This window comes from Sporothrix brasiliensis (assembly GCF_000820605.1).
Source record: "Sporothrix brasiliensis 5110 chromosome Unknown Cont20, whole genome shotgun sequence".
In the NCBI taxonomy this organism is placed as follows: domain Eukaryota; kingdom Fungi; phylum Ascomycota; class Sordariomycetes; order Ophiostomatales; family Ophiostomataceae; genus Sporothrix; species Sporothrix brasiliensis.
Window position 1 is genome coordinate 2,602,969 of NW_024467139.1, and position 24,817 is coordinate 2,627,785.

The 24,817-nt window shown below is 56.8% G+C and overlaps 5 protein-coding genes across 5 annotated transcripts; 3 read left to right on the forward strand and 2 right to left on the reverse strand.

The window, feature by feature from the left end:
• Nucleotides 1–532: 532 nt before the first annotated feature.
• SPBR_06414 (structural maintenance of chromosome 1) lies at nucleotides 533–4,397 on the forward strand (the record flags this gene model as incomplete). Its single annotated transcript, XM_040764670.1, has 3 exons — nucleotides 533–3,514; nucleotides 3,585–4,283; nucleotides 4,389–4,397. The coding sequence occupies 3 exons, from the start codon at nucleotides 533–535 to the stop codon at nucleotides 4,395–4,397; spliced, it is 3,690 nt and encodes a 1,229-aa protein (XP_040616699.1).
• Nucleotides 4,398–5,901: 1,504 nt separating this feature from the next.
• On the forward strand, nucleotides 5,902–10,627 carry SPBR_06347 (uncharacterized protein; the record flags this gene model as incomplete). The annotated part of the gene is made up of 6 exons (XM_040764604.1): nucleotides 5,902–5,991; nucleotides 6,133–6,152; nucleotides 6,351–7,786; nucleotides 7,875–7,896; nucleotides 8,470–9,358; nucleotides 9,407–10,627. The coding sequence occupies 6 exons, from the start codon at nucleotides 5,902–5,904 to the stop codon at nucleotides 10,625–10,627; spliced, it is 3,678 nt and encodes a 1,225-aa protein (XP_040616700.1).
• A 626-nt stretch (nucleotides 10,628–11,253) lies between these two features.
• Nucleotides 11,254–12,475, reverse strand: SPBR_07391 (uncharacterized protein; the record flags this gene model as incomplete). Its single annotated transcript, XM_040765645.1, has 2 exons — nucleotides 11,254–12,182; nucleotides 12,253–12,475. The coding sequence occupies 2 exons, from the start codon at nucleotides 12,473–12,475 to the stop codon at nucleotides 11,254–11,256; spliced, it is 1,152 nt and encodes a 383-aa protein (XP_040616701.1).
• A 6,504-nt stretch (nucleotides 12,476–18,979) lies between these two features.
• Nucleotides 18,980–20,914, forward strand: SPBR_06914 (uncharacterized protein; the record flags this gene model as incomplete). The annotated part of the gene is made up of 1 exon (XM_040765170.1): nucleotides 18,980–20,914. The coding sequence occupies one exon, from the start codon at nucleotides 18,980–18,982 to the stop codon at nucleotides 20,912–20,914; it is 1,935 nt and encodes a 644-aa protein (XP_040616702.1).
• An 874-nt stretch (nucleotides 20,915–21,788) lies between these two features.
• SPBR_07550 (alcohol dehydrogenase, propanol-preferring) lies at nucleotides 21,789–22,844 on the reverse strand (the record flags this gene model as incomplete). Its single annotated transcript, XM_040765804.1, has 1 exon — nucleotides 21,789–22,844. One exon carries the CDS (start codon nucleotides 22,842–22,844, stop codon nucleotides 21,789–21,791), a length of 1,056 nt encoding a protein of 351 aa, XP_040616703.1.
• Between the last annotated feature and the right edge of the window lie 1,973 nt (nucleotides 22,845–24,817).

Below are 24,817 nucleotides of genomic sequence, written 5' to 3' on the forward strand. Positions count from 1 at the left end.
TCGCATTGTTCGCTTCTCGACTGCTGCAAAATAGCGTGCCGACGACTTAATCGAATACACATCGACTGTCCCGTCTGCCAGCACGCATTGTTTGTTTGTGCCCCGTCACGCGCCTCTGGCCGCGATCGACCTCCAAACGAACCTCGCCTCATTACGCGGCCGACTCGGTCGCCGCACCCGTTGCAAGAATGGGCAAGCTCAATCGCTTGGAGCTGTTTAGTACGTGTCGTCTTTTGTTGCTGTTGTTGCTGTTGTTGCTGTTGTTGCTGTCGCGATGCGTCTTTGTGGAGAGACGTTGCGCGCGCTCTCGCTTGCCGCAGACTGTATCTAACCCGACGTCCCTGCAGACTTCAAGTCCTACAAAGGCCATCATGTCCTCCTCTTCGGCGACTCCTACTTCACTTCCATTGTCGGCCCCAATGGCTCTGGCAAGTCCAATTCGTATGTCATCCGCACGCAATGCCGCTGGACGCGCGGCTTCTGGCTTCTGTTTGAGGTCTGGTCAACTGACTAACCACGTTACGCGTGCAGCATGGACGCCATCTCTTTTGTGCTCGGTATCAAATCTTCCCACCTTCGGTCCAGCCACCTCAAAGATCTAGTCTACCGCGGGCGCGTCATGGAGACGTCAAAACCAAACGAAGACACGCCTCTCCAACCCGACGCCAACGGCCACGCCAATGGTCACGCCAACGGTGACGATGACGACGACGACGACGACACGCCCGGTGATAAGAAGGCCGGCCGCAAGGACCCCAAGAACGCATGGGTCATGGCCGTGTACGAGGACGACGCTGGCGACACCCACCGGTGGAAGCGGACAATCACGAGCGGCGGTTCCAGCGAGTACCGCATCAACAACCGCATCGTTACCGCCCCGGAATACAACGCCGCTCTGGAGGCCGAGAACATTCTCATCAAGGCTCGCAACTTTTTGGTTTTCCAGGGCGACGTCGAGGCTATTGCGTCGCAGTCGTCGCAGGACCTGACGCGCCTGATTGAGCAGATCTCGGGCAGTCTCGACTACAAGCCCGAGTACGAGCGCCTCAAGGCCGAGGCCGAGCAGGCCATCGAGAACCAAAACTTCCACCTGACCCGCCGCCGTGCCATCAACGCCGAGATCAAGCAGTACCAGGAGCAGAAGGCCGAGGCCGAGAGCTTCCAGCGCAAGCTGAACGAGCGCGACGACGCCATTGTGGACCAGATGCTGTGGAAGATTTACCACTACCAGCGCATCATGGACGACTCCAGCAACCAGATCCAGGAGCACAACGAAAATCTCGCCGAGTTCCGCCGCAACCTGGGGGATGCCGAGACGAAGCTCGAAGAGGCGCGCGCGGCGCAGGCGGCTGCCAACAAAGAGGCGTCGCGTGTGGAGCGCCGCATCCGTCACAAGGAGCGCGACATTGAGGACGAGGAGAACAAGCTCATTCCCGTCTCGGAGAAGGTGGAGCAGCTGTCCAACGACATCGCGCTGCTGAAACAGAAGATCACGTCTGCCACCGAGGAGCGCGATGCCCAAGCGGCGCGCGTCCAGAAAGCCGAGAAGGAGATTGCCGTTGTCGAGAAGGCGCGCCAGCAGTTTGAGAAGCAATGGAAGGAGACGCTGCAGAAGCAGGGCAAGGACTTGAGCGACGACGACCGGAAAGAGTACCACGCTCTGCGCAGCCAAGTCCGCGCCAAGTGCGCCGTGGAGCTTGCCGACCGCGACCACATCCGCCGCCAGCTCAAGAGCGACGAGGTGACGGTCAACACAATCAAGGGCAACGTCGACAGCCGCCAAGCCAAGGTGACGAAGCTCGAGGCGGAGCTGGAGACGATTAAGGAGCGCCACAGCACGTGCCAAGACGATGTGCGCAAGATCGGCCAGGACGTGGACGGCGCCAAGAAGACGTTCAACCAGGCCAAGTCAGAGCGCGTGCGTGTCAACAACGCCGTGACGGATCTGGAAGAGCAGATGCAGGACATTTCTACCCGGCTCGAGACGGCCCGCTCCGGCATGGTGCAGAGCCGCAGGGAAACCCGCATGAAGGAGGTTGTCTCCCAGATGCGGCGCATTTACCCGGGCGTGCACGGCCGCGTCGGTGAGCTGTGCAAGCCGAAGCAGAAGAAGTACGACGAGGCCGTGGTGACGGCGCTGGGCCACGACTTTGACTCGGTCGTGGTCGATACCGAGAAGACGGCGGCCGAGTGCATTCAGTACCTCAAGGAGCAGCGCCACACACCCATGACGTTCATTCCCCTGGACAACGTCAAGGTCAGCGCGCCCAGCACCGCCATCAAGGGCATACAGGGTGCGCGGCTGACGATCGACACCATCGACTTCGACTCCAACCTCGAGCGCGGCATGGCCTTTGCGTGCGGTGGGTCCGTGATCTGCGACTCCATGGACGTGGCCAAGAACATTGTCTACCAGAAGCGGCTGCCGGTCAAGGCCGTCACGCTGGAGGGCTTCCTCATCAACCGCTCCGGTACGATGACGGGTGGTCGTATGCCCGACCAAAAGGGCAACCGCGGCAAGCGGTTCGCCGAGGAGGACGTGCAGAACCTCGAGCGCATGTTCGAGAAGAAGCGCGCCGACCTCGAGAAGCTGCCCAAGCCGAGCCACCTGCTCCACCACGAGAAGGTGCTCAACGACGAACTGGTGCATCTGGAGCAGCGCCTTCGGTCAGCGCGCGCGGAGCTGCAGGCCTTTGAGAAAAACCTTAGCAGCAAGAAGCAGGAGGTCGCCGAAGAGAAGCAGCAGCTGCGCGAGAGAGAAGCGAAGCACGCCGACGAGGCTGCCAAGCTGGCCAAGACACAGAGCGCCGTGACCAAGACGGAGCAGGCCATCAGCAAGGTCGAAGACAAGATCTTTGGCGCCTTCTGCAAGAAGCACGGCTTCAAGGACGTGCGCGAGTACGAGGCGCAGCAGGGCAGCCTGGAGCAGCAGGCGGCCGAGAAGCGGAGCGAGTTCGAGGTGCAGCTGCAGCGCCTCAAGTCGACCATGAGCTGGGAGGCATCGCGCCACGACAGCACCAAGACGCGCGTGCAGCAGATGGAGCGGCGGTCACAGCAGCTCACCAAGGACCTCAAGGAATACCAGGCGGAGAAGAAGCAGGTGGAAGGGGTGATTGCGCAGGCACAACGCGACGTCGACAAGCTGCGCAGCGACCTCGACGCGATGCAGGAGGAGAACAGCGACACGGCCGACAACGTGGCGGCCGCGCGCGCCGAGGTCCAGAAGTGGCAGCGCGAGATCGAGTCGCGGCACAAGGAGATCAACGGCTTGGAGACAGAGGTGCAGAAGAACAGCGCAGCCAAGTTTGCCCTGTTGCAGCGGTGCAAGATGGAGCAGATCCAGATCCCGCTGGAGGAAGGCTCGCTGGACGACTTGCCCAACGAGGACCAGCTGCTCAACCAAGACCCCGATGCCATGGACATTGACGAGGGCGATGACGGTGTCATGGAGGTGGCGATGGACGACCACGGTATTGAAGTCGATTTTGAGCGGCTACAGGGCGAGCTGAAAGACGTACGTCCGAACCCCGTCCCCCCCCCTTTTTCTCGTGCATGACTCGAATGTTACAGTATGCTGACAGTAGTTACCCAACAACCAGGGCGAAGACGAGGAGCGCGTTGAAGAGCGGCTGGAGACCAAGATTGCCGAGCTGACGGCGGAACTGGAGAAGCTGAATCCCAACATGCGGGCCATTGAGCGGCTCGAGTCCGTGGAAAGCAAGCTGCGCGAGGTCGACAAAGAATTTGAGGACAGCAAGAAGGTGGCGCACCGGATCAAGACCGACTTTGAAGACGTCAAGAACCAGCGCACAGACGTCTTCCGCCGCGCATTTACGCACATCCAGGAGCAGATCACCGAGGTCTACAAGGAGCTCACGCGGACAGAGGCGTACCCGCTCGGCGGCCAGGCGTACCTGGACATTGAGGCCGAGGGCGACGAGCCGCCGTACCTGAGCGGCGTCAAATACCACGCCATGCCGCCGCTGAAGCGCTTCCGTGACATGGAGCACCTGTCGGGTGGTGAGAAGACGATGGCGGCGCTGGCGCTGCTGTTTGCTATCCACAGCTACCAGCCATCGCCCTTCTTTGTGCTCGACGAGGTGGATGCGGCGCTGGACAATGCCAACGTCGACAAGATCAAGAAGTACATCCGCGAGCATGCCGGGCCGGGCATGCAGTTTATCGTCATCAGCCTCAAGCCGGGCCTGTTTCAGGACAGTGAGAGCCTGGTGGGTGTGTACCGTGACCAGGAGGTGAACAGTTCAAAGACGCTGACACTGGATGTGAGTTTTCCCCGGACCCTCTTCGTGGCGTCTGCCCTATTTGACGTATTGTGCTGCACCCTACTGACACATGCATTTAGCTTCGCAAATATATCTAATCACCAGGACAATTAAAAACAACGAAATCACATGCGGCAGCGGGGATTTGAGGAAGATGCGAAGCGGACGAAAGGGGCATGTGAAAAAAGGGGATACTTTAAGGATGTTTTGCGGTTTTTATTTACGTGTCTCTAGCTCCGCAAGGGCTCTGCCGATGGTTATGTCTGTGTAAATATGAAATTTGGGCTGGCTGTTCAAATGCGGGTTGCGTGCTATTTTTCACGTTAATTTTTTTTCTTTATTTTGTGTTTCTTTTTCTGAAGGCTAGCAACTGCGGCGATGGACAGTGCTCGAGGGGTGACTGTGTTGCGTATTCCTGCCATTTTCTGTGTTCTTATACATTTCTTGCCACTTTGTTCTATGTAATGCCAATGCTGAGCGGAGTTTCTTATTTTTTACATTCATTTTCATTTTCGTCCTCATCACACGATTGTGTGAGCTTTGACGCAGAGATCGCTCACCAATGGCCGACTTACACGACATGTGGCAGTCTGAATCAAGGAGTCCACTTAGATCAACCCACGGATAGCCCATTTAGCCAAGGCGAGCGTCGCTGCGACTTTCTATCACGTCAGCCCGAAATCGACACTCTTTCTGTTGTGCTGCCGTCTTAGTGGCTCCTGAAAGACGTGTTGTTTGACGCGAGCTGACGCAGAATGGGGGTTGTGCAGCGTACAGCGTGGGAGATGGCTTGTCTCGCCTGGTAGCTACTTGTTCAAAAGACAATGTTCTGCTTCCCCTCATTTATCTCCAGCTTATTTACTTTTGTCTGCTTGGAATCATCGGCCCGAGAGACCTTTTTATAGGCACTTAAAGCTGCAGCGTTCCTTCCTGACATTTGACCTGCAGTTCACAAATGCTTTCTCCCGCTGTTCAAAGTTAACAACTGCCCCTCCTTCCTCATTTGTCACCAGGAGTTGATTGTGAACCGAAAGCAGAAAGCGCAACGACCACAAGGCTCTAGCCTTCCAACCACGGCAACACCAGAGACAGACGGGTTCTTTCCCTGTTGTGCAATTGTCCACCGCCGCCGCTATTGACTTGGACACGGCTGTCCATTCGCTCCTTCCGCACCAGCGAAATCCGGAGTCCAGACGGCAGAAAATTTTGTCCTCTTTCCAACCCGGGCCCACTAGCGAACATTTTGTGGGCCGCAGAAGAGTCATTGCCTCGCTCCTGCCAAAACTCGAGGTTAACAGCGCGGCCGCTGCTAGTGTCGTTCGCTGCTTCTTTTTTCGCTCTTTCCTCATTGTCGAACAGTTGCTCTTCCTTCTCTTCTTGCAATTGCATCTTCTGCTTCACTCCTTTTCCAAGCTTCCAGAGACCTCACGACTCACGACTGTCTCTGTGGTTGCTCGCCATCCGGCCCCCAGAACCCTATTCCCCTCTATCCTCCGAATCTCCTCCGTTGGCGAACGTTCTTCCTTTGACTCGAACCCCCACCCCGACAAACGGCACGTCTTTCGAGCGTACAGCCTCTCCCCCTGTGCGCACGCAAACTGCACACTAAGAACACACGATGTCGCGGCCATTGTTAAGAAATTCCGGCGGAAATGGATGGATTGTGCAGAAGTTTGGTGGCACCAGTGTCGGCAAGTTCCCAGACAAGGTCAGTGTGTCACACTCTCGTGCCGACAAGCGCAAATCGTGCTGCATTGCAGCTCCAAACGTGGCTCTCGGCGCGTTGGAACGAAAGGGCAACAGAAAAAAAATCACAGACAGACAATGCTAACAAGCTGTCCCGTTACAGATTGCCGAGGATATCGTCCGGTGAGTCAATATAAGAAATTAAAATAGTCGGCACAAGAAGCACCTTGGGCGAGCCATTGCGCAATACAAGGGTTCGCGAGTGGGGCAGAGACAACAATCATGTGCAAATGCAAGGGCGCAATACAAATGCGCATGCGCGCCCGTTCCGAAACAAGACGACACCCAACAACGACAGCTCTACTAACACGCGGTGCCCAGGCAATATGTCTCGTCAGAGAACCGCATCGTCGTCGTCTGCTCGGCACGCAGCCCCGGCAAGAAGGTCGGCGGCACCACAAGTCGCCTACTGGAGGTCGTCAAGAGCCTGCAGCTTCTTGGCCCAGCCGCCGCTATGAGCGACGAACCCGCCCAGGTCCAGCTCGTCGAGACTGCCCAGAAGCTCATCCGCGACATCTGCAATGAGCACGTCACATCCGCCCAAGCAAGCGTCTCGGACCCGGCTCTCTGCGACGCCCTGTGCAAAGAGATCGACGCCGAGTGCCGCGAGCTCGCCGAATACGTCGCCGCCATCAAGCGCTTCAATCTCGAGGTCAACTCCCGCTCCAAGGACCGCGTCATCAGTTTCGGCGAGAAGCTGAGCTGTCGCTTCATGACCTACGCGCTGCGCGACCACCAGGTCGCCGCCGAGTACGTCGACCTGTCCGACGCCCTGCACTCCGGTATCGGAGGCGCAAACCATATCCACGACCGGCTCGACGCCGCCTTCTACCGTGAAGCGGCGAGCGTGTTCGCCAAGAAGATTGCCGCCTGCGGCGACAGCGTACCGGTCGTGACGGGTTTCTTTGGCAACGTGCCCGGCAGCTTGGTGGACGGCGACGTGGGACGTGGCTACACAGATCTGTGCGCAGCACTCATCGCCGTGGGGCTCAAGGCACAGGAGCTGCAGGTCTGGAAGGAGGTGGACGGCATCTTCACGGCCGACCCCAGCAAGGTCCCGACGGCACGACTCATCCCGTCCATCACGCCCTCCGAAGCAGCGGAGCTCACGTTCTACGGCTCCGAGGTCATCCACCACTTGACCATGGACCAGGTCGTAAAAGCGGTACCGCCCATCCCGGTGCGCATCAAGAACGTCAAAAACCCGCGCGGCAACGGCACCATTGTTCTTCCGGACCCAGTACGTGCGCCTGGCCAGCAGCTGCAGCGCATGGGCCGTGGCAGTTTTGCGGTGGGCAGCGCTGCGGCACCAGTCACCAACGGCAACGGACCGGCTGCAGCGGCGGCTGGTGTGCGGCTCACGCCGCGGCGACCAACGGCCGTAACCATCAAGGACCGCATCTCGGTGCTTAACATCCACTCCAACAAGCGGTCCCTGGCACACGGCTTTGTGGCCCGCGTGTTCTCGATCCTCGACCAGCACCAGATCTCGGTGGATCTCATCGCCACGAGCGAGGTGCACGTGTCCATGGCCATCCACGCGCCGGACGTGTCGTCGCCGTCCGAGGCTGGCGTCGCCGACAGCAATCTGGACCTGGCGCGGAAACAGCTTGGCGCCCTCGGCGACGTTAGCCTGCTGCACGGCATGGCCATTCTGAGCCTGGTGGGCGCGGACATGAAGAACATGATTGGCGTTTCCGGCAAGATGTTTTCGACGCTCGGCGAGCACAACATCAACATTGAGATGATTTCTCAGGGTACGTCGCTGTCACCCACTCCACCCGGCCTCGGCCAACATACATCCCTTGCCTTGCCTTGCTCAACTTAAACTAACAACATCGTCAGGCGCCAGCGAGATCAACATCTCGTGTGTGATTGATGCGGACGAGGCCACAAGAGCGATGAATGTGTTGCACACAAATCTATTTACATTTTTGGATTAGGCGACGATAGACCGTGTATTTTATGTTTTGAGCTGGGGCATTTCTCGTCTTTTCTGCCACTTTCTTCTCTTCTTCGCATCTGCCTTCATTTTCTGGGCGTTTTGCGTTTTACTCTTTTGTTTTTGTATCCCCTAACCGCCTCGGGATCGAATTAGGGCGAAGCCATTTTGCTTTTTTTTTGTTACGAAAAAGGGAAAAGAGATTTCCACGTTCCAATCTATCAAGTATCCTTTTCATTAACCTACCCACCTACTCGACTGAACCCAATACAGTGATTAAAACACATGGTCCTTGTGTCCTTTTTCATTTTCATATTTCCTTCATTTTTAGATTCGCCAGTGTCTAAAAGCAGTAAAAACAAATTGTCCCTGTACCTGTGATTCATGCTCCTGTCCAGAATACATGTAAGAAACCAGCACCCTTCACCATCATATCCCTCTCTTTCATCTTCCGCATTCACCATTTTACTCATTTCTTTCCCTTCTTTCGCTTCTTAGCGGCGACACTGCCACTCGGGCCTTGCGGGGCCTTCTCCACGCGCACCGACCCGGCACCGCCCGCCAGCGCAAGCGTCTCCTCCTCCTTCACCACGCCGCCTTGCATCGTGGCCGCATCGCCGCGCCGGCCACGGCCCTTCTTGCCCTTGGGCGGGCGGTACGAGCTGCGGTCGCGCACGGGCAGCCAGCGCTCCGGGTCCATCTTCTTGTTGGGGTCAAAGGCGCTGGTGCTGCCGTCCGCAGCGGCCTTGGCCTGCAGCTTGCGTGCCTGGCGCGACAGCGAGGGCGCGGCAGCAGCACCCGTCTTGGGCCTCTTGGCGGACGGCTGAGCCGCAGCGGCGTCTGTCGTGGTAGCATCCGTGGCAGCAGCAGAGCGCTTCTTGCTCTTGGCGGGTGCAGCGGGTGCGGGCAGCGTGGCCACGCCGTTCTGCAGCAGAGACGTGACGTCGATGCCCTTGACGAGCTGGTCGACCGGCGTCAGGGACGCAGCCAGTTTTTGCTGGCGCGCAGCCTGTGCGGGCGACACGGGTGTGGTGGCGGACTCTGTTGCGGACGCAGCAGCAAGCGAGGCAACAAGGCCGGCGGCGGCAATCTTGTCGGCCGGATCCGAGGCGTGCAGCGTCTCAAATGCCGAGGCCGCGGCGGCCTGGTCGGCGGGATCTTGCGAGTGCAAGAGCTCGACACCGGCAGCACGCAGCAGAGAGGCAGGCGGCGCAGGCAACGGGGTCTTGCGGGCCCGCTGCCAGTGGGCAGCGGCTTTGGCGAGTTCGGTGCGCACGGCCTGGTGGCGGCCCTGCAGCTTGTAGATGGCGACGGCCAGGGCGACCAGACCGGGGGCAAAGCGGGCGTCTCTGGCGGCCGTTGCAGTGGCGTCTTCTGCACGGCGGAAGTAGGCCTCTAGCAGAGAGAGGGCGGCCTCGGCGTTGTGCGCTTGTAGCTGCAGCTGCACGGCGGTCAGAAGCAGGCCAATGTCGTCAGGGCGATGTTCGAGGAGCGGCAGGATGCGCCGCAGGGCATCCTTGCCAGTCTGCAGCTCGGCCTTGGCGGCGGCACCAAAGACGCCGAGGTCCACGATGTCGGGGAACGTGGCCAAGCTGCTGTTCTCCTTGTCGCTGTCGCTGCCACCGGTGCTGGACTGGCGCTTGAGCAGCTTGGCGGTGCGGCCCAGCACGCCCTTGAACTTGTAGCACTGCAGCTCGATGGCAAACTGGTTGCGGCGCAGGATCCGTGCCTGGTGAGAGAAGAGGCGGTCGCTGCCCGACGGCGGAGCGGGGACGGCGTCGACTTGGCGCTGGGCGAGGTAGGGGTTGCTGCTGGTCGGAGACGAACTGCTGCTGTTCTTGAGGACGACCGAGTTGGTCGCCGCGACAACCTTGACGGAGCCGTCACACTCGCTGGCGTCAACGGCCTGCTGGAGCGCGGCTGCGTCGTCATGACGGCCCAGGCGGGTCAGCGTGTACACCTGCTGGATCAAGATGGGCAGCAGCTCGGCGCGCTTGTCCTCGTCGCTGAGCTCGTCGGACGCCTCGCACAGCTGCTGGGCGCGGCGCAGCAGAATCGAAGCCTTGGCCACGTCGCCGCGAGCCACGGCCACACAGCCAGCGTTGTAGGCCGCCTCAAAGGACTCGAGGTCTTCCCGGCGGCCGGCATCGAGTGCACTGTCCTGGCCCGCCGACACTGTCGTCGATCCGCGGCCCTGCCATGCGCGCTGGGCCGACACGGCCAGGGCGTTGATGCGCACGTCGGTCGACTCGCCGACACCGGCCTCGGGTGCGCTCTCGGCGTCCTCGCCCAGGGCAGCATAGAGGCCCGCGGCGAGGTCGAACTGCTCGGTCCGGTAGGCGACCTGGGCGGCCACGTGCTTCAGGCCGCGATGGGAGGCACCCTGGCTGGCCGCCAGCGCGGCAGCAGCGTCGAGATCGCCCGTCTTGTAGAGGGCATAGGCACGCTCCAAAACCGTGCGGGCGGCGAGCGCATCGCCACCGGCGGCCACGGTGCGCAGGGCATCGTCGAAGCGGTCGAGCTTGAGCAGGGCGACGACCTTGGCGTGCAGGGCGGTCAGCTGCTCAGGGCTGGCGGAGCCGGCCGTTCCGTTGCCGATGGCGGCATTGGCGAGCTTCAGGGCTTCTTCGTGATCGTCGATGCTGGCGCCGCGTAGCAGCGAGTTGAGGGCGTTGACGGCTGCCGCCATTGTGGTGCGTGTGTTGGGGGCGTAGAAGCGCCGAGGAGATCGGCGGGCGAGGTTGCGTCGTGTCGAAAGACGGGGGAAGGGGGTGGTTCGTCCTGGTGACTAGCAACGTCCCATGGCGTTTTTGTGTATGTGTATTTTGTAATGGCTGCAAATCGTGCGATGCCGTTTCGACCGTTGACCGTGTGCCTGCCTTTTGCGTCGGGTGTCGTTGTTCAGAGGGCAGTAGCTACCGACGTCCAAACAGAGCCTGCCGCACACTTCAAACTGGCAGGAGCGATTGAGCGAGAGGGGCAGCCACAGTGTGTGGGGCACTTTCTGTGTCCTTTTCTGTGTGTAATTTTTTTCTCGAATCGCTCTTACTAAATTTTGGGTTTATTGTGGGCCCGTCCCGAGGAAAGAACGACCAGCTAGCATTTACAACAGTATCAAAGCACAGCATAAAAAAAAGCAACAAAACTTTGGACGGCGACGCATTCTGTCAAAACCAGGCATTTGTCATGCTCTTCCATGTGCATCTCAGGTGTCATATACAGCATCCAGTTGTCCATCGTCACAAGCCACATCTAGCTGCGGCACGTGTACAGCTACCCTTTCTATGACCGGCGGAACATGCCCCAGAACCGCTTCTGCTTTTGGGCCTTGTCTTGCTGTGGCTCTGGGACATTGGGCTCCCACAATGGGCGCATCGGATAGGCCGGCCGAATGTCGTACTCGGGTGCTTCTCTTTGCCAGATGTTGTCGCTGGAATCGGCGGGCTTGGGCCGACGCCGCAGCTTGTGCTCAGGAATCTCGCCCAGCTTGGTGCTCGTGCTGGACCTCGATAGCATCGAGACGCGGCGGCCCACACGATGACCCGAGTCGTTCTGGTGAGCGCTAGGGCTCCGAACGATGGTACTTCCGCTGTCCCTCCGCCTGCCGCTCCTGCTGCTGCCGCTGCTAGTGCTGTGGGAGCTGTCATGGTGCCGATGGGGGCCGCGCTGCTGGGCCTGTGCAGTGCTTTCTCTTGCCGACGGGGTGGCCTTCTTCTTTGGCTTGGTCTGTGGCTCACCAGGGCGACGGCTTCTGCTCTTCGTGGCGTTGCCGTCTCTTGCTGAACTGCGACTCCCTTGACTGCCATGGCTGCTCCCGGCGCTTGAACCTGCTCGCCGATGCTTCTTATCTCCCTTGTGTTTCTGTTGCCTCGGCTCGCCATCAGGTAGCGGTCCTGAGCCGGTTGGATGCGCGGACGGGTGTGGCATTGGTGGAGAAATGCCTGAGGATGCCCGGCTCCCGCGCGATCGAACCGACACGCTGCTTCGGCTGCCCCGGTGTCGGTGGCCACTCATGCGCACAGAAGCTCCGTCAATAGCATGGATGGCGTCGATGCGGGAGGCATTTGACAGCGCTCGCAGGGCGTCATAGTTGAGCAACGGCCGACCGTCTGGCATGGTACTGTCTCTGTGACTGCTGCCGAACCCGAGGATGCTCGCCAAGGCATCTGTCAGTCGCCGGACAATACGCCGGAGCGCAGAGCGGGACTGGCCTGTGGGAACGACGTGTAAGCGACGGGTGGAAAATTGTAGGAAAACAAAATGTGAAGCAGGGACACCTACCATCGCCCTTTTGAAGTCGACTGCCCGTTTCGCTCAGACGTTTCGAGTACGCCCTCTGGATCTTGGCGCGGTCTGCTTGAAGGGAGCGACCGAGCTCGGACTGACGATCCCGCTCGGAGGAATAAGATGAGTAGCCGTCGCCTGAGCTACTGAAGATTCGAAGAAGGGACAGACATTTTGCATATGCCTCCAGGAGTGCATCGACGCCGTCGGCGAGGCCCATGGTAGATTGTAGAGGCGTTGGGAACGTACTGCATCCGGGTGCGGGCCGCGTGCAGGCGGCTAAGAGGGTTGCTGCAGGTTCCAGTGTTTACACTCGAATTTTGGGATGGAGATGGCAAAGTGGGATGGCCTCTGCCAGCTGTAGAATCCGCGATGTGCTGTGCCGCCGGAGGGCCTCCGTGTCGTAAAAGGCACAGGCCGGCGTATCTACGGGGCCGCGCTCGTTCACGCGGGGTTGCCTCACGCCTCTCCTCTTTTGGCGCCTCTCACCAGACCTTCGCCTCGTCAGTCTTCTTGACCAGGGGATCGAGTTTGGCCATACACTTTTGTCCTCCACGAGCTCGACCCACAAAAAGCCGCCCGCTAGCCGCCCGTGGTCGTGGATGGTCGCCAGTCGTTTACTCCATCTAGTGGCCACTAGCCACTAGAACAACTTGTCAGCCCCTGAACGCAGCATGTGGTCGACGACGTCCAATCCGGGGACTGAAGGCGTCTTTTCTTTTCATTTTCATTATCATTTTCATTTTCATGTTGTCTGTTCCATGCGCCCTCTGTTGAGTGCAAAAGGTTGCTCGACGCCGACAGAAGTGAGCCAATCAGAGCTCTGGGGCACTGTTACGACTTTCTGATTCTGGACTCATCGAGCTTTGAGACAAAAGATAAAGAAGGAACACGAACACTGAAAACAGAACGGGAAGCACAAAAAGATGGGAAATAGGTGCGAGCGTGGCACGGTGTAAGAGACAGATATGACATACGCGAAACGCCCACGTCGACCGGCGTTGGTTGGCAGTGTTATCAGTCTCGAAAAAAAAAGAAAAACAGCCTAAAGCAACGGCCCTGTCTTGGATGAGGACGAAGTTGGGGGCGCAATCCCACGACGATGATGTGCACAGGCAGGCATGCAAGAGCCCGTAAAATGGACGAGACGAATCGACGGATGCAGCGTGCGGATCTTCTGATACTTCGTCTATTCTATCTTTGCCCCGAGATAGCACACCGAGGACGAATGATGCATGCAGTGTCAGCCCTGAAAAGGAGAGCGTGGAAATTGAGCGTGGGAGGGAAGGACAAAAAAGAAAACACAAAAAACATGATTTCATGATCTCACATGATTGTGTGCTTTTGTCGCTTATGTTCTGCGTTGTCAGCAGCCATGGACCCTTATCTGGCGAATCTGAGTAGAACATAAAGCTGAAAAGTGCGCCACAAAGTGGCCCTTGCTTCGTCTAGCTTTTTTTTTTTTTTTTTGTTTTGCGTGGTTGGACCTGCCCTGTCCTAGGTTCTTTTTGTGCATCCGAAAACGAAGTACTTTTTTTTTTCTCATTCTATCTTTTGTTTCCTGTCCCATTCCATCCACCGTCCCGTTTCTCGGTAGACACTCCCGGCTCTCCGTATCATAAAATGCGCGATGCCAATTGGAGGGCCTGGACCAGGGTGGGCAAAGTGGTGCCTATGTGTTTTTTGGGTGTCGGGGGTGCCTGGGGCGTGGGATGTGACGGGTTCTACGGGATGCACACTCATAAGACGGGTAGAGGCAGAAAACAGAAAAAGGAAGAAAAAAGAAGAAAAAGAAAAAGAAAGGTAAAAGGAACGGAAAAGAGGAAGCTGAAGACAGAGAGAGGGAGAGACAAAAAAAAGCAACTACGAAATATGTCTGATATGCAACTCCGTTCCCTGGTGGCTACCGACTTGGTCTGTTGACTTGGTCTGTTGACTTGGTCGGTAGACTTGGTTTGTTAACATTGCAGCCCCCTTAACTATCGTATCGTTCCTTTTCTCATTCACTCTTCTGCCCGTGTTTACACACCACTCCACTGCTATCTTTCATCCAAGATAAGTGTGGGCTTTCTACACTTCGGGTAAAGTGGAAGGGCCTTCCGCGGAACGATCCTAGTTTGGAAATGGCCGACGCGGGATGAGAACAACACAGTCACAGATCGCGGATCCGTAGTTGCTATCACGACTGAGCCTTTCATTCATCCATCTATTCACTTTTTTTTTTCGTCTGCAAGAATTGGCAATGGCCGTCGCCTCCTGACGATATCGAAAACCTCGTCCCCTGCACCGTCGCACAGAGTTATGTTCTTCGTGTTCTGCTGCTGCTGTTGCCTCTATCGTTGGGCGTCTTTTTGGCCTGCCTTATCTGCCCACCTGTTCAGGGCGCCGTGCACTCTCCCATTTCGGCTCTTCTTCGTCGGATTGGAACGCTCTTCTTACTCTCACACACGCCCCCCCTGGTCCCGGATAATCCTGTATGTCGTACTTGCAGCATTCAACACGTTGGCCAATGAACGGTCGCGATCGCATCTACGTGCCTTTATCGCAGAAAGGCGTATGGACAGGGGTTGCAGTCGTGACAAGAGCAAAAGAAAGGGAAAATGACAAAGAGTTCGGTTGCTGCATGTCCGTGCCCCCTCACTCCCATCCCTCGGCAGGGTTTGCACGCACCTTGTCAGTACATGTACGCACGAATATGGAACAGGCGCAGTAAGAGAAAATTTTGGCGAGCGAGAACGGAGGAAAGACGAGGAAGAAATCGTGTCCACATCCAATCGCTGTGGAAATTCGAAATATCGACCGATGACAGTTTGCGGCCAAACCTGCATGTGCGACAAACGACATGAAGAGAGTACAAGCCCCCTGGGAGGACGGCATCATCGATAAGATGAAGGCCAGCAAAGCTGTCATATGTGCTCTGAGTTGTACGAAGCACAGTCGAGGAAACGCCAGTGTGGGTCCAGATAACGCAAAAAAGACGGTAAGGCGACACGGGACGACACGGGCGGGTGGCCTGCTCAAAAATAAATCAAAAAACAAATACAAAAAACAACAGTGCTCGACACAAAGGGACATACGAGGACAAGAGGGTCGAGAGCCAAAAGAGCCAAAAGGGCAAAAGGGCAAAAGGGCACTGCCATGTTTCTCCTGGCCTGAAACGCATTTTGCATTTGAGAACCTTTGGGGCCATCTTGCTGGCCTGGCCAGGCTCGTTGCATAATCTCACACTCTAACTCTACGCACGCACCGCGGAGGGCCTCGTTCTCGCCGCATACAGTGTGCTGCTCTGTACCCTGTGTCGTGTCCTTTTGGCTGGATGCAGTCATAGGATTGGTCTTCGAAATGTCGTGACCGCAGCGGATCGTCTGCGAACTGTGTTCGATGCGAAAGGGCAGGAGCGACCGAGGGGGCAAAAGACGGCGGAGATGAACGAAACAAGAACCCCCAAACCCCCAAAGCTGGAACACGCCGTTCACTGAATCGCCGTCTATGACTTGAGATATTGCGTGCTTTGCAGGATGCGATATTTATTTTTACGTGTCTCGCGTCCCTGGCACGGAGTCATCGTTACAAAGTACGAACGTACGGAATATGCCATTTGTGCTCCGCTGCCTGCCCCTTTGCACCTTCCCTGCGCTGGTTCTGAGCAAATAAACAAGAGGCGGCCAGGGGTGCAAGAGCAACCCGCGGCCAAGGCAAGTGCGATGGGCCAAATGCAGGCAAACCCGCGCGAACCCGTCGGACCCGTTGTGGTTTTCTGGGCGTGGTTGAGCCGTCATGACTCCGCAGTTGCCAGTTCACCACATGCGCTGCTGTTTTTTAACACTGCCACGGTTGCCGTTTGCGCCTTCCCCATCCCTCTGTCCACTCTTTCCACTCTTTCTCTTTTTATCGGCTCCCCCACCCTACTTTGCTCAGAAGGCCCCCCATGTTATTCCCGCCCACCTCCTCGTCCGCTTCTCGACTCCTCCTCGACTCCTCCCACGCATTTTCTTCTTTTTTCTCGTCCAACCCACTCGCACACCCTGGGCCTCCCACACGCCCCCTTTGTCCTGTGCCGCCCGTGTCGTGGGACTGTCCTGAAAAGACGCCGTTCTCTTGTTTCGTTATCAGCGAGCCCGTCACCACCCTGCAAATCAAATCGTCGTCGCCATCGCCTCTCGTCGTCCCATTTTCCCTGTCCTGTTTGCCTCTGATCTCGCCCCCCGTCTCTTGCGCAACCTCTCCCTGCGTCTCACGCTGGGCTTTTTATTTTACTGGATGTCTTCCGCAGGTACCTGCCCGTGATTCGGCGGGATCGAGCCTCTGCCGTGATGGGACCATAGCTTATGGGACCATAGCTTTGCCGTGCTTGTCTACCTTTTTTATTGCCCTTTTATCTTCTTCTGTAATTGATCCCCTCTGCCTCTTGGGCCGCTCTCGTGGCACGCCTTTCTCGCTTCTTCTGATCCACTATCTTACACCTAGCTGGCCGGCCCGCTTCCTGGTATCTCGCCAGATCCCGACGCCAGCGTGCTTTCTCGTCTTCAAACCCTCTTTTTCTTCTCTTTTCTCCAGCCAACTCCCTCACGATCAACGCCGGCCGCCTTGCTAGTCCATCACAACGGCTCCCTCATCCGCACGTCTTGGCTCTAGTTCTCGATCCAACGCAGGCCCAGCACCACATATCAACTAGCTGGTGCGCACCTGTCTGGCCGGTCCGGCACTACCCCGTACGTCGTACTCGTGGAAATATCCATTAGTTAATCCTGCCTGGCCGTGCTAGTGAGAAAGAGCTCGTGGTCTTCTTTTCTTCCTCTTTTCTTTCGCTCTTCACTTTTACCAGCATCCATCATCTCACGGGCCTCGAGCACCTTCTTGTGGTTTCTCTTCGACCCGCCTCGTCGACATCGACATAATCGTACGCCTCGTTCAGATACGCACGTCCATCTTTCTGTTTCCACGGAATAGGGTGCAACTACCATCCGCCTGCTGCTCCCTGCTCCCAGGTACTTAAGAGATACCGCCCCTCATCGTCTTCGCTGGCCGCCTTTTTTGCTCTTTTTTTAAGCCGTCTGCTCTCTGGCGTCACCCGTCGTCGACCTCACACAATCGGCGATATATGCCCAATACGCATTCTGCCCTGTGTACTGCCATCGGCGTCTTCTTTCGACATCTGTTGACTTTCGTTCTCGCTGACTGGCCCTCTCTCTCTCGCTGACCCTGGCCTCTTGCGACGTCCTCTTGTCTTATCTGACGCCATCGCAAATCAAACGCCCTGTCCTCAACTGGCCAACCACGGCATACCTCACCCCCCCTCATCCTTCCGCATCCAGAGCTGCTTGTTGCCCCTTTTCCCATTCTCTTGTGTTCACTTTGTCTCTTACACCCCGTCCCGCCAATCGACACTGCCGCAGACAGAACGAACCAAGCATCAGAGAGATACAGATACGCCATATGTTGTAGTTGCTTTCACAAACTGGCTTCAAATGAACGAAAACAGCAGGTCCCACTAATACCCACACCGACCTTTACCTTTTTGCCTTTTGTGTTGTTTTGTTGCTTTCTTTTTCTCTTTTGCCCGGCCTTGGGTCACACAGGGCCGAAAACCAAAGACGCCTTCCTGCACGCCAGCCCTGACGATTGCGGCGCTCCGTCGAGATCATTCCAGTTTTATCTCTCGCCCAGGCCCACGATACATCCACGATACATCTACTTATCTCATCGTGTCCCTGGATTAGCCATCCACCACCCCATTTATCCCACCCCCCTCCACTCCCTACCTCCCACCTTAACTCGTCCTTCACGAGATTCTCCATTCTCTATTTTCTCCCCTTCCTTTTTTTTCTTGCTTTCCACGTCCTGGTCTCTCATTTCCTCGCCGTACACCGTCACTCGATCGCCTATCGCCCACCACCTTCTTTTTATCCATTTGGAAACGACCCGCTTCCGAATCCCTCGACCGACACAGGGTAAAGATAACTGTGCACAACACAGCACGCGTTCACGTCAGCCCAGCGTTGTTGCTCTCACGCCTTTTGACCCATTTACGTCCTCATCGCTTCCGACCCAACGGAGAACGGATCACAGTGACCCACGTCACATCCCACGCCGCCTTTCTTTCATCTCTTTTGTCCCTCTCTCGTCCTCCCTCGTTTCGCTGCCGCCTGACCAGCCGCTTTTGCGAGAAACGACAGACAAGACAGGCGTTTACGGGCCACCCAAAGGCGGTATCAGATCCAGAGAAGGAGTGCACTGTCTGTGTTTCTCTCTTCCAACCAACAGCCGGCACTCATCGGTCCTCTCATACGTCCTCTCATAGGCCCTCTCTGTTTCGGAATATAACCCGACTGACTGCCTGCCTCTCGTCTTATGGTGTCACCCAACCCACTTGTTTTCACCTTCCCGTTCTCGTCATTTTGATTTTTATATTATCCTTCCAACCGCCTCCTTTCATCTTCGTCCTTTCCACACTTTTGTCTTCCTCCTCGCCATCACATTGTTTGCTTTGCCCACGGTCTCCACAACTGGTCACCGCAACGTACGCCACGAACAACACAGTCATCTTTGTTCCATGGACATCTTCTGCATCCGTACGTCGAAGCGTGGCCTCGTTCAGTTTTCTATTTTCTAGCATGCAATAGGGCATTTGCTTCGAGGAACCAGCAACAAAACACAGCACCTTTTGGACTGCTTCCTTCTTTGGATATCACAATTTTGTCTTTCGACCAAGGCTTCCGCCATCATGTCGAACAAATCGACGCCATCACCGCGGCAGCGGCCCGACAGCCAGATTGACGAGTCACAACTACCCGCTGGCCACTGCCGGTACATTTTGCTCGTGCCCGAGGTCAAGGGTCAGCGGTGTGGCTGCGCCCATTTCAATCTCAACCGGTCCACGCCGGGTGCCATCTGCGAATGCGGCCACCTCTCGTGCTACCACGTCAGCTACGGCGAGCCGCTGTCCACATCCGAAAACCAGGAACTGACGTTAGTGAAGCAGCGCCTTGAACTGTTGGAGCGTGAACATGTCGAGCTGCACCAACTCCGCCGCGACTTTATGATGATGCAGCAACGCATCGGCCAAAACCACGACCGGCACCACGAGGCCATTGTGCGCGTCAGCGAGCTTGAGGAACAGGTTGAGAAAGTCCGCAATGAAGTGAAGGAGGACGTACGAGAAGCCTACCGGAATTTGGGCCGTGCCTGGGACTCCATAACAGACTTGATGCACGGCAAGAAAATGGAAGAAAGCCACTTCCGGCACGTCACCGAACGCCTGCAAGATATCGACAGCAAAATCGCCCACATTGGTGAACGGCAACTCGAACTGGTCGACATGGACATCTCACTAGAAGGCCGCATCGAAGACTTGGAGGAGCTCGAAGACCGGATTGAAACCCTCGAGGAGAACGGACCTACCGAATCCAAGTCAATGAACAGCAGCACACGCTCAACACAAAACGGCTACAACAAGAACAGCACATCAACATCACGAAACCCCACACGAGCCAGTGCCTCACGACCAGTACATGATGTTGATCAAGACCAGCGGACACGAACACGACCGCAGGCGCGGTCTCCGTCGCCGGCCTTCACCCTGGACCCGTCAACACCAAAAGCGACAACATCTGATTCGCTACCTACGCATCAACGGGCAAACGCCATAACATTGCCCGATGCGTCTACACATACGGTTACTGCTGCAGCAGCTGATGCCTCTTCGTCAGCACCGGTATCCACAAATGGCTCCGACCAGCAAGCCAACAACACCGCGACAGCGACGCCACCATCAGCTTTGCTTCCGCCGGCCGTGATTGCCGTGCGAAATGCTGTACGTACCAACCAAGCGAGTTCCGCCAGACTGTGGACCGTCCATGTCTCACTGCTGCCCACGTCTACGCGGCCGTTTCCTTTTGAGCGTGACACGAATGCCTACAATCGCTGTCTCTCCCGAGGATTGCACCAGATGGTCGTCGTCTGCGGCACGAGTGCGGACGCCTTTGAAGAGGCCATCACCAACACCTTTGGCCGCATCCTCCGAGGACGCAAATGGGCGCCGCTGCAGGCGTTGCCATGTACAGCCGAAACACTGGCGGGCCTCCCTATGCTACGGCCGCTGGACCCGGCATTGCTGGATGAGCCTTTTGACATGGAATTTTTGCGGAACCACTGCGCGGTCTGCGACATCAACGGCAAGATCGATTCGCTTTACATTGCGATGCGCGAACGGACACTTTCATGGCACTCGATCCGGCGCCTGCCTGTGTTTTTGGGCGGCCTTGAGCCCTGCTGGGGCTTTGACTCGCTGCTCGACGCCAACGACCCATTTGTGGAGGACGAGTTTGAGAACGACGTCAACAGCAGCGAGGACGAGGTCATGGGCGGCATGCCGCGCCCGTCGGCGGGGGACATTGTAGCGACGATTCCTTCGCTGAAGCGGGCAGCGTCGGAGATGTCACGATCGTCGAGCTTTGGATCGGTCGCCGGTCCGTCGGCATCAGCATCGAGCAACGCCAAAGGCCCTGCGCCCACATCAACGGGCGCTGCAACAACGTCCTCGGCGACGGCAACATCCACGCCAAGTGCTGCAGAGGGTGAGGGATCCCGCCCCAAAGTACCACGGATCTATCCCTTGCCTAACATGGTGGAGGTCCGTAGAGGTGTCAAGACTTCTTGATTAGCGACAAGCGACCACGGCCATGTCGACATAGAGCGACAAACGATCACAACAAGCCACTGCGTCTCTTACAAATTTTCGATCTTGCTTTATGTATTTCATCACTCCGCTAGCTTTCCCCAACCTTACCTACCTATTACTCCATTTTTTTGCACGCTGAGAAAAATTAAAAGAGAAAACGGCAGCGGACGATTTTATGCCTGGACGGGTGTTTTTGGTTCATTACTTTTAGAATTGTGTTTTGTTTTGTCCGCGTTTCTCCCCGCTTCTCCTTGCCGATTTCTCTTTTTGTTTTTGTTACTTTCTTAGCCATCTATTTCTCTTTCCGTCATTTCCTATTTTTTGAGACGAACAGGCAAACATCATAGACTCGGAGTATGGAGATTTATATATTTTTCGATGGTGGTTGGAATACCTATTTCATTTTCATTTGGTTTTATTTGCCTATTTATCTATACTTTCCAATGTTTGCAGTCTCAATTTACAATACGAAGTACTTGTGCGGTGTAATCTCCTCTTTTTGTCTCACCTAGCGGCTCATCTAGCCATACCGCGTGAGGTTTGCCTTAATGTGGTGTGATAAGACGGCCATGACGAGATGCCCGTGCCACGACACAGCAAAGTGAGAACCCGCCACTTTCCGAACGCATTATCCAATGACGCTCCTTGCGCATGAAGTCATAGTGTTCGTTATTATCAAGTGATAACAAATGGGTGCGGTTGATGCTACCTGCAATTGCCAGCTTCTCACGTCCCTGACAGTCTCACAGCATTTGTGGCCATTCCTTTATCACGGGAGCCTATACTAGTCTTAATTTTATCTCATCTCGTCATTCATATGGTACACAAAAGTAAACACAGACGAAGGCTGTGCTTAGGCAATCTTGATCACGGACTTGCCGTGGACGGTGCCCTTTTCAATCTCCTCGAGAATGGCCTCGATCTCGCCCAGCTGGCGTTCGACAATCTGCGGCTTGACCTGCCCGCGTGCAACAAACTCCAGAGCCTCGGCCGTGTCGGTGCGGTCACCCGTCGAGGTGCCCTCGAGGCGCAGACCGCGCGCAACAAAGTCTTCGGGCAGCACAGGGATGGGTGTCGGACGCAGCGGCAGGCCGATGCAGACGAGGACGCCCGACTTGCGCAGGTACTTGACGGCGTCGGCATAGGCGACGCCCGACGAGGCGCAGATGAGGGCGCCGTGCGCACCGCCGCCGTCCGTGGCAGCGACGACGGCAGCGACGCAGCCGTCGTCGTGGCCGGGGGCCAGCACGTCGACGTAGGTGTCCGCACCGAGCGACAGACACAGGTCCTTTTTGTTGGCGTCGAGCGCGACAACCTTGAGGCCCAGGGCTTTGGCGTACTGCACAGCCAGGTGGCCCAGGCCGCCGCCCGCACCGGCGACGGCGACCCAGCTGCCCGTGCGCAGGCGGGCAATCTTGAGCGCCTTGTAGACGGTGACGCCGGCACACAGAATGGGTGCGGCCTCGGCGTCGCCCACGTTCTCGGGCAGGCGCACGGCGTACGCGCTGTCGGCAATGGCGTACTCGGCAAACGTGCCGTCGACGTCCTTGCCGGCCAGCTTGCGCCCGGCGCACAGGTTCTCGTGGCCCGTGGTGCACGATTCGCAGGTGCCGCAGACAATGTGGACCCAGCGAACGGCAACGCGGTCACCGACGGCCCACTGAGAGGCATCGACGTCCGGGCCGAGAGCGGCGATCACGCCGGTGCCCTCGTGGCCGCCGACAGCGACCTTGGGACGCAGGTAGGGGATGAGGCCGCGGGCGATGTGGACGTCAGTGGCGCACACGCCCGAGTAGTGAACCTTGACGAGGATCTGGGTGCGTTCGGGGACGGGCGTGGGCCGCCGCTGGACGGAGATTTTGCCCTGGTCGTCGCGGATGGCGGCGGTGGATGTCGTAGGGACGGCCATTGTGGGATAGAGATGGTATGAAGGGAGGGAATAGGAGGGTGTAGAGGAAGAAGAAAACGAAGGAGGAGGAAAAAGAAAGGGCCAAAAACATAAAAAAAATCAAGGACATGCGAAAGCCAGAAAGGTGGTCTCTTTGATGTCGGATCAGAAACGTAGTCTTCCTCACACAAATAACTGGCAACAGCATCCATCTACAGCTTCCCCCATCATGTCTCCAACTCTGGTCGTCCCGGATACTATATCCTCCAGCTCCAGCCGTGCTCCAACGTAGTCGAGTCGCTTCGCCCGTCGCGTCAAGCCAATAGGCAGGTACGCTAACTCGCCCTGGTAGCTCCTTCCTCGTCACGGCAACAAGGAGTCTCCATTTGCCTCTTGTCTTCGCCTTTACTTATTGCCAACTTCACACTTGGCGCGCGTGCAAGCATCCTTTCCCACATTCTTTTCGTGCTTTTCACTGTCTCTTGCCCCCGTCTCCGATCTCCCCGGCCTCTGAGAGGAGATGGAGCCTCGTCCCCACAAAGTACCACCGGCCAACTGCTAGGCCGAGATGGGGATCCACTCGCGCGTGCCTGCCCCGTATACGGACCCACTTTATTCCACTAACACTTATTCCCGGGCCGGAGCCAGACACCCGCCGCTAAGTGAATCGGGGGGAAGGTACGATGGAGGGCGCTGCTCGGGTGCTGCCAAGACAAAAGTGAGCCGGCAAAGGACTCCCATTTCTGCGCCATTCACGTCTTGTCTAGTCGTTTCCTTTCCTCGTCCGGTACCTGTCTGCCGCCCCCTGCCACCGCCACGTTTTGGAGAAGTATAAATTTTCTGGGGTTTCTCCTTCCGGAAGAAAACGCGCGCACCTTTTCTAATGTTGGGGTACAAGGAGGGAAAGAGTATGAGCATCTCCAGACTACAAGAAACGAAGTACGGAAGGACGAAAACGAGGAGAAAGAGCACAGAAGCTGTGATTTTGAATCTGGGGTGTCCATGGGGTGATCTCTACTCCAGATTTTTTTTCTATCTTCTCCAGATTCTGAGACACGTGGAGGACGAAAAAGAAAAAAGAAAACAAAAATACGAAAACAGAACGAAAGCGAACGTCTACATCATCAGCCTTCACCTCCGTCACGCCTGCCCTTCTCCTTCATCAGCACCCGACCTCACCTCGCTTCACCTCGTCTCGTCTCTTCCCCCGCCTTGGCCGTCGCCTCATGCACCTCTCTCCGCCTTGGCCTCTCCTCATTGTTGGCATTGCTCTTCGTCGAGAAACGACGGCGCCTCCAACAATCGTCGTCGTCCGCCCGTCCACGCGCCCTTTGTCCTTTGCTCCCCATCCTCCTGTAGACAATCGCTTCCTCGCTTCCGGCAACATGGGTTCCCGATAGACGAGCCATTAGACACCCCGCGCACTACGTCGTCTGTAGGGACGTTTCCCCATCTCCCCAGCGCATGGCCCGCGGGGATCCCCAGTTTCTGACGTTGTACATCGTACCTCAGCTCACCTGAGTATCCTTTCTCCTCCACAGTTTCTCAGACAGCCAACCGCCTTGGCCAGACTTGGGCTTTTGCTTCCTACCCTGGCCCTGCTATCCTTGCCTTGTCGGCGTTAGGCCTCTTTTTGTCTTATGCTTTTATTTCCTTTCTCCGTTTCTTCCCATCGCAGTCTTGTCTCCAAGAAGTCCCACTAGCTTGTCCCTTGTCAGTCAACCCACATTAGAGTCCATGCTTCCCATCACAGACGCCATCCTCTTCTGACATTTAAGGCACCTGTCTCGGTCACTCGTCTGTTTCCGGATCGCTCACTTTTGCTCTATGTCCTTAATATTGTCCTTATCTTCTTTTTTTTACTCTCTCTCACTCTCTCTCATTATTTTATTCCTTCCGTTTGTTCATCACATTCTAACTCACACGTCCAGTGTTGCGTCTCCCTTTTCTTCTCTTCGCCATTTCGCCTCTCTCCGCATCTTATCACCGCCACA